Source organism: Pezoporus occidentalis, unplaced genomic scaffold, assembly GCF_034315485.1.
Source record: "Pezoporus occidentalis ecotype Australia unplaced genomic scaffold, CSIRO_AGI_Poc_V1 ctg37, whole genome shotgun sequence".
Classification (NCBI taxonomy): Eukaryota; Metazoa; Chordata; class Aves; order Psittaciformes; family Psittacidae; genus Pezoporus; species Pezoporus occidentalis.
The window spans coordinates 3,648,619-3,661,992 of NW_026915691.1; the positions used below are offsets into that span (position 1 = coordinate 3,648,619).

A 13,374-nucleotide genomic window follows, 5' to 3' on the forward strand; every position below is an offset into this window, starting at 1 on the left:
AAGTGTCATAGAATTTGGGATGGCTACACACTTCTCCATGGATGAGCTACACAGACATAAAAGCCAGGCCTATCTTCAGGTTTGTCCAAATTTTTCCCACTGGAAATACTTTAGTCACTTTGGAGTCAGTCACTTTGGAGTCAGTGTTCTGGAGTATATGTAAGGCCATTACATTAATGACTTACTAGTTCCACTCTGGTAAGCAGATCACGGTATAAGTGCTGATACACTCTGAACATACACACAGGGAGCAGCTGAAGATTTAACTAGAAAATGACTTGGTAGGTGCTTTAAATTCTGATTTTTATTTAATGTCAGCAAACCAAATAGCCAGCAAAATCAGTAATTCATTCTGAGTAACTCTTAGGAAGTGCTTCAAGTGAAAGGTCTGTGTTTTTTCTGATTTTGCTTCCTCTAACCTACAGAAAAATTAAACAACTTCATGTAAGCCAAATAAAACTGTTTATTGACAGGAGGTAAGGAAGCAAACTGGTGGAGATGAAGTTTAGGCAACTGAAATGAACAAAAGTCATAAAGCTCTTGAAGTTCTTCCCTCAAGCTTTAATAGGACTTTCCTAGTTGGATCACAGTCATACCTTTGAGTGTTCAGAGGAGCAAGCTAAAATACTGACCACTGTGGACTTCATTCCTGTTGCTCACCCACTCAATCATCTTTTTGTTTGAATTTCTGTCAGGAGACTGAGAAAGTCACCTTGCTTACATGGTCACCCCTATTGGCTGTTTCACGTAGTAGCTGTCACCCAAACTCCAAAAGTATTCATATTGAAGCCAGGAAATCCTACCTCCTCCACAGGAGCCAAACAGTCTGGAACAATAATACTATACAATACTCAACATTTTTACTCCTCTAACTTTAGGATTTTTGCCAAAGACAGAGTACTGTTACTCAGAGAACTCCTGCCTCAGTACCTTTATCTAAGCCCCACACAATCATGCTGCAATCAGTTAGCAAACCATTAATCACACACTAGCTATTGCACAGCAACAGTTATGTTCTTGCGTATCATCATCTGCCATCTTACCTTCTCCAGCTTAACCTCTTTAATTTGGACAATTATATCTTGCTGTAGCCATTAAATTAAAAATATTTATCTGTAAATGCTCTCCACTTGCACAGATGTACACACAGACTCCTGTCATGCTGCTCTCAGCCCACGTTCTTCTGGTTTCATTTTTACAGTAAGGCAATGTGTATCCACAAAAGATATTTCGATCCTTCTGCTGAGAACTGCAGTTCCAAGAATATTTCTCATAAAATACGCTGCTTTAATGAAGTTAATGTCACCATTCATTTGCTCAGTTTTCTAAAAATCTATTCAGCTTTTTAAAAATCCCATTTAGATATTTTTTTTTAAAGCAAAGAACCTGTTTTAAAACTAACCCTATTAAGTGTCTCTTATCTCTGTATCAGATACAGAGCTGGCAGGTGAAAAAAAACAAATAATGGATTTATTCATTACATGTTGGTAAAAGGACATTCATCACACAGTATTCCAGAAAGTCTGCACCTTTCAAATACTGTTTAGAGTGGGTTAAACAGTTGCTGTTAACGTTTTAAGATCCAGCTCTAAAACTAACTGCTTTATGTCTTGTAACACACTACAAGCTCCATTACAATCTCTCTTCTACAAAGCCATATCTTCGTTTCTTTCAGGGTCATTTGTTCCCTAGCTTACATTTGTCTAGATATTAATGTACTCAACAAAAGAGGAAACTTTTCCTAGGGAAACCAAATGGAAAAAAATAGCTGTTTAATAACCACTGGCACAAACGACAGGTCAAACCCCCATGGGATTTAGATTTACTGGCATCTTTACTAGCTGGGTCTTGGAAGCCTGCAGAGCTGGCCAGAAAGAACAGTGTGTATATATTGAGACAGAAAACTCTGTGAACGACGGACATTTTTCACTGATGAGTTCTGTTTTTCCAAGAGGATGGAGTGAAGAACTGTAAATAACATGTTGGGCAGAGGTTGAAAAGTTATCTAGCTTTTTATAGGCAACTTTAAGACTTCATTGCTTACTGGGTTTCTGGTCTTAATCCAATCACTATGAAAGTTTCACTTGCACAGTTAACTCCTTGCTTACCTTTGTATTCAGAGCTGGCATCAAGATTTCGTAAGAACAAGCAAGAGGGAATGACAGAACCAACTCCTTTGCAACTATTAAAAGCATTCTTCCAACTAAAACATTACAAAATCTGGTCAGGAGGTTTATGAGTAGAATTACATTAACTTTAAAAGTGGAAAAAAAAAAAAGAGGCAAAGAAGGAAAAAGCTACTGGCAAAAGAACAACTATCAAGGGGAAAGTCAGGGAAAGATAGTCATTAAATTTTAACTCTTATTGTGGGGGCAACTAGAATCACAGTTTCCTGCTTTGCCTTCCCCCAGGGGAAACCATTTGCCATGGTAGACAATAAAAACAATGAAAATTAATCTGTTTGCTTGACTAAAATATGTGGATTCTCAAAAAGCTACCTTTTCCACATAGAAAATGTCTGCCTGTTTCTAACACAGCCATGAATATAACTAAATTTAATGGAGTCAAAGCAAACACTAATTCTCTTCCATACATGCACTTTTATAAAATTGATTTTCAGTCATGGTTTGAGAGAAGGGCCAGGCTATCACCTCATTATCTATTTTAATGAATCAACTTAGTCAAAACTTAAGCATTCATTAAAAGTAAGTTTCTAGACTTGATGCAAAAATAACCTTGTATATATGAATTACATTTAATCAATGCAATTGTGCCTTCCTGAATCTGCAGGCAGGTGAGTTCCTCTATCCTGTGGCTCAATGGATATTCAATGATGGGTGCTGGGAGCACTGCACCTCTGACATGGTGTTATTCCATAGAAGATATAGTGAAGGGAAACATAAAATTGGCAAAGACCAAAAAGGAAGAAAAACAAGGAACAGAGGATGGGAAGACACTGATTTGGTTTCACTCTTCAATCTTGCAAATTTTGGCTTATACTGTAACCATAAAATAACTGCCATTTACACTGCTGACTCTATTTACAAATCAAGGCACTGCATTATACAACCATTTGACTCAGAAGGGACTCCTGCAGGGTTTTTTATTTATTCCTCAGCAGCTTTCCACACAAGTATTTCTTCACCACAACAGAAATGGTTTTCTCACACAGATGAAGAACAATAGCTTTATAATGACATTATTCAGGAATGTAGGAAAAGTGACGAAATACTTGTTAAAATTACTAAGGAGACAGGCCAGGCAGGCAGCATGTTAACTCAAACAGATCTCCAATGCAGGACGTGTCTCCAGCAGAGCAAGGTCTCTGTTACCTCCTCTTAAGGAGAGGCGCTGCGTGACCCATACAGCCCCAGCTGACAGAAGCACCTCTGCAGCAAAGGCTCCCTGCAGCACAGTGCCTCCTAACAGCACACCAGCACACTGCTGACAGTCCTAGTTTCTATTGCCAAATAATTTCATAAAGTAGCTTGCTCTTCCTAGCACAAGAAGAAAGTATGTAGCAGGGAGGTGGCTTTTCTTAAAATCTGAATACTTCACAGCCAGTAGAAAGCTGGCAATAAGAATCTGTGCTTACCAAACAGCACTTTACAAAAGCTCGCTCTTTCAGGGCCTATTTCCTGCACAGTGAAAAAAACAGGTATTTCATGACTAAAATATGGCCACCTCCTGAAAAGATTAAATATCTTTTAAAGTAGATAGGGATTTACCTGTCCTCTAACCAGATGCCCCTGTTTACCATAAGCACAAAAAAGAAAAAAAGAAGCATAAAAATGTTAGACTATTAACTTGTGGCGTTGTTATCCTATCATGATTTCGTTTTATGCAACTACACAGAAGGTCAGTGTTAATGGTGGAGGTCACCTTTTTTAGACACTTTTTTGCATACCACCTATTAAATGGTTCTAAGTCTGATAACTTGTTCCGTCCGACTGTTACCTAGTTGCTGGAATCAAAAAGGTTTGGAGGGTTTTTTTGGTTGGTTTCCTACACCACCACCACCACCCCCCCTTTTGTTTTGTTTTTGTTGTGGTTTTGTTCATTCTTTTTAATGATTCCTTTATGGTTTCTTTTTCCTTGTGGTTGCATAAAGATGGCATCCAAAACACTCCAAAGCAAGAAAGGCAAAATTGGATAACTAAATCCATGTGATTTCTGGTGTCACTAGTGAGTTTTTAATGTGTTTTTTTTTTTAACTTGAGTTAGCAACCTCTCACACTCATGTTCACATAAAGTGTTAGAAACACTAAAAAGACCAACTTCTTTTCAGAAAGTCGCAAACAGTCATGCTCAAGCTAAAACATAGCCATTATATCTCTGAGAGCCCCCCCACATGATTAGACTCACCACACTGAAACACAATCTCAGCTCACATGGATGCACAGTGACTTCCTTCCCTTTTCGCCCACTCTGATTCAAATGGTACTATTTTTCTCAAAGGCTCATGTTCCACACAGATGTCTAGGAGCTGGAAGCCCACTTGCCAGCTGAAGAGACACACACCAACTATGAGCAGGAGAGTAACTGAGATCTAGCACTAGGCAAGGACAGGAAGCAAAGCAGATCAGTAGTAGTCCTAGTTAAGTGATTTTAGTGTGCTTTGCCTGCAGTTTCAGGCTTTTCCTGTACATGGTAGGAAACAGTGACCCTGAAGCTTCAGTCAAGTTGCCACAATCAGCCTTGACAACCTGCCTTTGGCTTTGTGTGGTATTTGGAGGCTCCTCTGGTCAACATTAGCAGCAACCTCAGAGTCAGCAGAACACATGTCCAGAACAGATTCAGACCACCCTGATGTATTCCCCTCTTTGCTTAGATGATAGATAGCCAGTTACTTCCAACAGAGATATTAAAATCTGTAACAAATGTTTCATTTTCATTCAAGTCATGGGAATCATTAACGTGGAGATTACACTTCAGGAGCTGGGAAAGAAACAAAAGAAGCCTGTATGAGATCAAAAGAAAATTGCATATATTCACTCGGTGCCATATTTCTGACAGTGCCCTGTAATGTATGTCTGAGAGAAGGTATAAAAACAATTGAGGCATATAATGAAACTTCCTTGATATAACTGCCCAGTTTCCCGGAGAGCTGAGGCACACTGTCATCTGTCTGTGTCCTCCCCACCCGCCTTGATAATTCCCTATGTTACGGACTTCATACTAGCTTTTCTACATCTCAGAAAAGAGATGTATGGCACTGGTTGTGCAGAATCCCAAAACAGAGTCAGTCCTTGAACCTTACTCCCCTTTTCAGAATCAACTTTCCTCCGGTAAGACACAAAGACGTAACTCTCAACCTGAACACAACTAGGGAAACAACCTGCTGTACAGGGAGAGTAACAGAGAGAGCACCCACTGATTATCACCATGCTATAGCAAGAACCACCTCTAGAAACTGTCAGCACCAAATTTTATTCTTCAAGTGCTCTGTGTCCAGAACTTGCAATTGCGCACAGCAGAGGTGTCCTGCCAGGGCCCGGTCACGCCTGGTATTAACAATGGCAAATTCAAGTGCAATCACTGCTATCTCTCAGCTTCTGGCTCCCAGTGGATGCTGCTACCTTAATCTGCCCCTGCTTGCTCAGACCACAGAATGAAGAACTTCAGGAATACAGTGGAGAAGAAACATACAGTGTTTCTTTTGGAATTAAAAATAGAACAATTATCCTTAACAGCTTGCAGCAAGACTTGCATGAATGTCTGCATTGTAGTATATTGTGTGCATGCACAGCTTTCATATGTGGGGAACAGTTACCAAAGATGGACATCAGAATCTTTATTACAGCAGATCATTATTGTCACAGATTATGTGCCAGGAAAATACAAATACTGTATATTAAACCATATGGAGCAGTTACTGGTACACTGAGCTCAACCATCAAAACACTTCTTCCACAATCACCACCCACAGACTGATGAATACCCATCATCTGTGCACAAAGTTTAACTTTGTTTTATTAATGGTGGCATGAAATCTGAATATATTTAAAAATGCCCTACTATATAAAGCAATGTTTTGGGACTTTTTTCCTCCTGGTGAATTAATTTCAAATTTAGTTACCGTGGAAACCATCCTGAAACCAAAAAAAACAAAGTCTCAATATATATTTACACGCGCACACACGCACACACACAGACGCAGGTAAAGAAGAGGAGAAAAGCTGGAGTGTACCTGTACATGCAGGTTATAGAGAATTTTGTAACTGGACAAACAAAACCACTGGGTATTCATTTATGGGAACACAACTAAACTCTAAATCCAACTGCAATAATTATTCACACAATGATTGCCATCACTAGCAGGGCCACGAACAACCAAAACCTCTGCTCCTAGAAAATCAGGGCCTTTCTTTTCTAACTGGGAAACAAAAAGATAAAATAATCATAGAATTATGGGGTTGGAATGGACCTTAAGATCATCTAGTTCCAACCCCCTGCCACAGGCAGGCACACCTCACACTAGACTGTGTTGCCCAAGGCTCTGTCCAACCTGGCCTTGAACACTGCCAGGGATGAAGTAAGCATTTTCTTTCTTAGAACTGAAAAAGGGAAGCTCCGAGCATCCTGACATTACTTTAGTATGTCAAATGAGAAGTCAGGGCTAAGTGAAAATGCTTTTTTTGCTCATTCTGAAGACTGTAAAAAATTAATCCAAACAGATTTCAGTTGCAGTGGAGTGACAGGTAACAAATTAGACAAGAGACCATGACACACAGATTCAGACCAGCAGTTCTGCAGTAAAATTTAACAGCAGGCAGCTTTACCCAGGTTTATTTCTTTTCATACAGTGCTGTCATAAACATTTCATAAATAATTCTACTAGGAGTATGCATGATTTATAAAATGTCTGGGAGGAGCAGGCTGGCACAGTCCCTACTTGCCTTTGAGCAGCAGCTTTCCCTCTTTGAGCAGCTTTCCCTCTTGCACCCTGTTGTTTGTACTTGTAAAATTGAGTCAGCTGTAATTTCAGTAACCCTGAATCTTCTGTACAAGAGATTAAAAACAAGAGAGCTACTTGCTCCAGAAGAAAAAGGTATTTCAATAGTAAATTATCTACAGAAAGCCACTTAGACATGCATTTAACTCTTTTGTACCATGAAGGCTAAAGAGTTCTAAAAAAATAAAACCAAATGCATTCTATGGAACTAAATACATGCTTCAGGCAAAGTGTTTCTGTTGAAAATAACCCTGGAGGACATAAATCATAGAAAATCTTAAGGTTGGCCATTTAATTTCTAAGATTAGATGCAACTACTTACTTTCATAGAGCTCTACAATTTCTGTTTTATCACCTGTCAAGACACTAGCAGGGACATTGCATACACGTGTAACACCACCTGTGTGCAGTGGATGACAAGTCTGTTTCTGAGCACTGACCCATATGGCGCATGCAGTACATTTGCTCACCCACTGCCTGGCTAGGAGCTTTGCATGAGACCAAACTAGTTGAGGTTTAACCCAGACAAAGTCAACACAGCGTTAAGATATTTTTCTTTCAAGCTGTTCATAGATTTAGGTTTGCCCAATTCTGGAATGTCAGATGACATTAACAGCTTTTTTTTCCACGGGCACTTGCAGCCCGTTCTCTTGGATCTGGATTTTCTCACTGTGCTTTGTCTGTGTCATCTGCACTGGATTACTGCCACATGTTCCACACAGGGTTGTGTTTGAAGAGCATTTTAAAAATATAGCTGAGTAAAAAATGAGACGACCAAAATATTTTGTCATGCTAAACCCATCATGTACACTGTACTTGTTAACAAGAAGACTAACCTACATGCATACAGGAGTAAGTTAAGATGCTACACTGATTCACAAAGGCCTCAACAAGTTGTTTTGCTGTCTGAGGCACTCCATGTGCTGGTTATACTATCACAGTAGGAGAGGCACACTAGACTTGAGTCCCCAAACTGCAATTTCTAAAGTCTGGAGGCAGCAATCTACACAGAGCACTCCTGACTAACATAATCTTCGCCTGTTGGCAGACCCAAGTTCAAGCTGAGAACATCATTTTCACACATCTCTCTTTTCTAACTGTACTGCCAATATACTGCACTGGGCTAGCATATAGATTTTCTTGAAGGCTATCTTTCATTTCAGAGTGTATTTATTTTTGTAATAATATTAAATGATGGGAACTAAATTCTTGTTGATTTAGAAAACAGAACTATTACACAGCTGTCTAGTACCTCTACCAGCACTTTTCATCCTTCAGAGTATACAAAGATCAATATGTAGAATAAGTAATGATTGTTTGTTGAAATAATGCTAGAAACATCCATGTAGGGATAGAATGGAATCTAAATTAAATTATTTAACATTAGCATTCAAAACCCAGACATAATTTATTTCAACGAGTGATCTCTCCCTGGGAATTCACATTTTCAGGTAGAAACACTCACATTCACAGCTCAATTTCCTACTGCTCATCTTCCTCATACATGAAAACACAAGATACTTGCAATTTAACCCTGAAATGGTGAGCAAGTCAGGCTTGATCACGCAAACTTCACACCTGACTCAAGCATGTTGAGTCATTTCATTAACTTCCACACAAATACTTGTGTTATCTGGATCTGAGCCAAAGTATTCACCCGATTGATGAGTTTATCACACTGCAGGACCCTTAAAGGGATAGAAGGCACATATTGCAGGGAAATAACCACAACAAAGCCATGTAGTCATCAATCAGGTCCCAACTGTTTAGTCTATACCTTATCAGGCTGGCAGTATTTGTTAATCACAAATTCTATCCAGAAAGATGGAATGATATAGAAGCTCCTTTTGCAAACTGATCCATGATACAATTTGAACCATTATTCCTTAGTTGTTCAACCCATTGAGGAATTATAGAGAGCACTTACCTTATATTGAATGGAAGTTTTCACAGAAGTGCTAATTAACACAATATACAGAGATAATGAAGATCGATGTCAACAGATATAAAATAGAAATAAATTTCACAATTAAAATATTAAATCAGAAGCACTGGAAGAGAAAGCAGAGAAAATTCTCTCACTGCAAATCATAGGCAACGATGTAACAGATACATCAGCCAGAAAGCCAGAATATCTCCAGGTTCTTGCCACACATCACAACCCACAAACCAGCTACAGAGTCCTATCTATCCTAAAGAACAGAAGGGCACAGAAACCTAGAACATACCACAGAAAAGCCAGGGATACCGAGGATAGAAGCAATGTGTTAAATGGCAATCACAGCAGGGAATCTGATAGATAAATGTTAACATAAATCTGAGAAGTATTGTGTCCCATGTCACTGAGGAGCACAGACACCCCTGTGGACGAGAAGGTATTGGAGACACAGAGACAATCTATACGACAGTGCTGCTACCACACTCAAATATGCTTTCTGCTGAGCCACACTACAAAAGCTTAACACAAGAAAGCTCCTTCCAACCCCAGAGATTTCTTAGAGCAACAAGCACTATTTTTTGACATGAGAAGTGCAAGTCTAGTTGAGAATCAGTAAACAGGAGGATAATTAAGATGAATGGAATTAGAATTTTTATAGACGGCTCAACCATCAAGTGCACGGTAAATGATGCGTAACTCAAGCTCATCAGAAATAATCCTTCTAATGTGGTTCCCTTCAAGAGAGGAAAATCACAGTAAATCTCTCTATGATACAATTCTGCCTTTTCTTTAGCCTCTCATGGCTTGTTTAATGCTCCTTTGCTGAATTTCACATTACTGATCCTTTGCAAACCTTCCAAATGAGAAGCAGGTGTTAAAATGATGGCTGAGAAAGTAGGAGTGTGTTTATTAGCTCTGTAAACTTACATTGAAGAAATTTGTCTTGTTCCTCTCGCAGAAGAGGCCCTGTGCAGGCATGTGCTTCAGCTGCTGCCAGGGGACGCCGCTGCCCAGCAGCACATCGCGGGCCCACTGCAGGTTCTGTGGACAAAGAGGGGCAGGTGAGTTGCAGGCAGAGGACAGAAATGCCACCAGAGGTAGAATTTCAAAGCACTCACTTGCTTTTATTCATTAATGCATTGTCATTTCTCATTTTCCACATAGTTGCTGTTACAACAGTATTTGTGGAGGCATGTGATTTGGAGAAGACATCCCTCAGCAGAGAGAGGCCAGCTTGCTTCTCACTGCAAGCATCCAGAGTGATCAGACCCAGCACACTAGTCAGTTCCGTACAGCTGCTGAATCCAGCCTCGTACCATCAAGTTCTGTTTTCTTGCCTTGTTTTTAACCTGTCTCCATTTCATTGAGATCCACCCTCCAGCTCCTATCACTGAAACATGAACTATAGGTGTATTTAAAACACCTTAATTTTATTTTTATTTTTTTTTTGGTAAAACTGAATTTTAATGCTCAGTATAAAGTAACTCACATATAAAAGTATAAAGTCTCTCAGTAAACACTGGAACTCGGTACTGCAGCCTTCCTCCACAGACCAGGCCCCCAGGAAAACAAGCCCCTTTTTTTCCTACACACACACTCTGGAAGATGCCCCTCAGCTCTTCCCTAGGGCTAACGACCTGCAAGGCATTAGTCCAGGCCTAACAGAAGAGCTTTAGGCTTAAACTGCAGTCTTTTAGTGCGGTGGAGGATTCAAGCCTTTTACCCCTACCAGCCATTGCCCTCCATGTAATTTCACTTAACCTCTCTGGAAAATTCCATGCCTGCCATCAAATTTGGTTAATACTGCTTAGTGAGTTAACAAGAATGTATCAATAGGAAACTAAATGACAGACAACAATCAAAAATTTATAGAAGCACTACGCCTCTAAGAGTTCAATACATGAGCATCTCTTGTGTAGTTGAGAACTAGGGACAGCTGTTAGCTCCAGGCAAAACATTAGTAACAGATGGGACAATTATTAATTGTAAGGTTTCACTGATGGAAGTTTTGCTTTAAGTAATTTCTTATTTCAGTACTAGAAATTAGCATTCAAGTCGCATTAGACTGGCTTTTCTAGAGACAACTTCAGTACAGAGCAGATAAAAAAAGAAGAGGAAGATGTGTGGTTCACAGAAACAAAGGAAAATGTTGAATTCTGATTTGTGTTCTGTGGGCTGGAAATACACTTTTGTGAATCATAAATTCGATTAAATCATATCCACCAAAGTATATTCCAGTTAGAACTCTTCTTTTTTTTTTTTATCTGAGGGGGTGGTTATTATCAAAGTTTTTATCCTGTCTTACAGATTATTTTCTTTGCAAGGCTTTTGTGAAACGGTAAAACCCCTGCTCAATCGTAAGTGCTTTTGTCCTAATGACAGTAATCATGCAGAAATCTCCAATGTCTTACCAGAACTGGAGCATCCCCTCCAGCAAAATGCTGATTATGGATTTAAGTGCAAGAGGGCTGAACACTGGAAATCCTAACCAGATATTTATGGATGTCAAAAATCCTTCATTCAGAGAGCTGATATAGGTACTTACACAGGACCTTCATGATTATGGCATACGACAGTCAAGGGGATTTGCAGAGATTTTTTTTTAGTGTGGAACAAATACACGTACACTCATAAACATCACAAGGTACTTTCTGGCTAGTCAGAGGACCCAGAAAATTTAATTATCATCACTCAGTTTCAAATTTAATTAAGACCGAAGAAAGCAAAGTATGTAAACTTAACTGTAGACTAACTTCTTTCTACGGTACTTCTTTTGTAATATGTATTCCTGTAATCCTGTTAACCTAAGCCTGCAAAATACTTTGAAATACATACAGAAGAAAATATGATACAGAAAAGACCCCCTACAGAAACCTGGTCTTCCGTGAAAGTCATCCTATTTTGAGTAAAATTCACCAAAGAGAATCCAGCAAAAATAAGCCTATCATAACATCCAAGATCCAGCATGTAAATGTGGTATTTTATGGCAATCATCAGGAAAGTAAGTAAATTTCAAGTGTGCAAACAAACTAAAAAATTGCCTAATGTGTGGCAATCTGGATCTTCCAGTTAAAATATCACCTGAAACTTAAACAAAACTGAACACCTTAAGCAAGGCACCACCACAAAGTTTAAATATAAAATCCCAGCCTAAAATTTTAGCTGTGGATGTATTCCTGAATGTAAGTTTTATGATGAAAATGTTAAGAGACCATTAAATGTGGTGTCATGCTCTGGTGATCTCCTGTGCGTGTCACACTGACCATCCTTAGGCATGCATCTGGTACATATAATTCAGAGGCTTTTATTGAACAAAATGATGACAGTAACCTAGGTAGGAAGAAAAAAAACCCATCATTCAGACAAATGGGCCAATGACACGGTAACTTCACACAATCAAAACTAATAGGAATAAAAGATGTAGTTACAGATTTTCCACTACCCTTCTTCTTAAATCAGCATGATCAGTTATCCCCAGTAAATACGCCTGAACAGGTCTCAACTCATTAGATTTCACTGAGTCTGGTCTGCTTAGTTTTCTGCTGATCAAGTTATTAGGAGTGGGTGAAGGGATCCAGGACATAGCAAAAAGGATTTGTTCTTCTTGGCATGCTGCTTGCTAGTCTGAAATGCTGGATTTGGCCGTCTGACTCAGGGCAATTATGAAGTACTCTTTCCAGTTCAGCTGCTGCCTCCCACATCTTTATCACCCCAAGACTCAATGACAAGATGACTGGCAGGGTACAATAACCTGCAAAAAAATTTACCAGCATTGTTGAAGAGCAAAATCCCTCACGGTCAACCAAGCGGAAATCTGAGTCACCCAAGATGGATACACCTTAACAGAATGGTGCCAGAAGACACTTTTACCTACATTGGAAACTCCATGACATTTTGCTGAGACGTGTACAAAATAACCTACTATACCTTAATCTTTCCCTCTATTGTCTTTTGTAGTCTGTTAGAAGGCTTTGTTTCAAAAAATACTTGGTGCTACTGCATCAAATAAAAGCAAACCCCAAAAGACTATTGACCTTGAAGGGTAGCCTTTTGAATGAACTGTTATTACCACCCTGTTGCAACTTGAATTGCTTACATCCATTATGATGACAGATTATGCCTGTCTTCTATGTATATATTAAATATATGTATCTTTTTACATGCATTTTTACACGCATGCATTATGGCCAGTTTGACTAAATTGCCATGCTACTGACATTATGTTATACCTGACATTAATTTCCCCATTAACGGCTCTGTTAATAATGAACATAATAGAAAATGCAAGCTTAAAAAACCCCTTAAGTCATACAAACAGTATTTGTGAGCGGATTCTTCCAGGACTTGCAGAGTATTTTTGATTTTGAGATAAAAAAAGCACCTAAGTAAATATTTTTATTTCCTGACAACCTGCTGGTTGCAGAGTATGAGACCAGTTGTACACACTGATCCTGACAGACCATAAGGCAAACGCTTCTCA

The 13,374-nt window shown here is 39.1% G+C and overlaps 1 protein-coding gene across 8 annotated transcripts in view; it reads right to left on the reverse strand.

Annotated features, from left to right (window-relative positions):
* The window catches only part of CABIN1 (calcineurin binding protein 1), a 109,447-nt gene that overhangs the window by 51,867 nt on the left and 44,206 nt on the right, over positions 1-13,374 (reverse strand). For all 8 annotated transcript variants that reach the window (XM_062631357.1, XM_062631355.1, XM_062631356.1 and 5 more), the window contains one exon: positions 9,822-9,935. In XM_062631357.1, the coding sequence (XP_062487341.1) occupies positions 9,822-9,935 (114 nt within the window). The remainder of the gene's footprint in view (positions 1-9,821; positions 9,936-13,374) is intronic.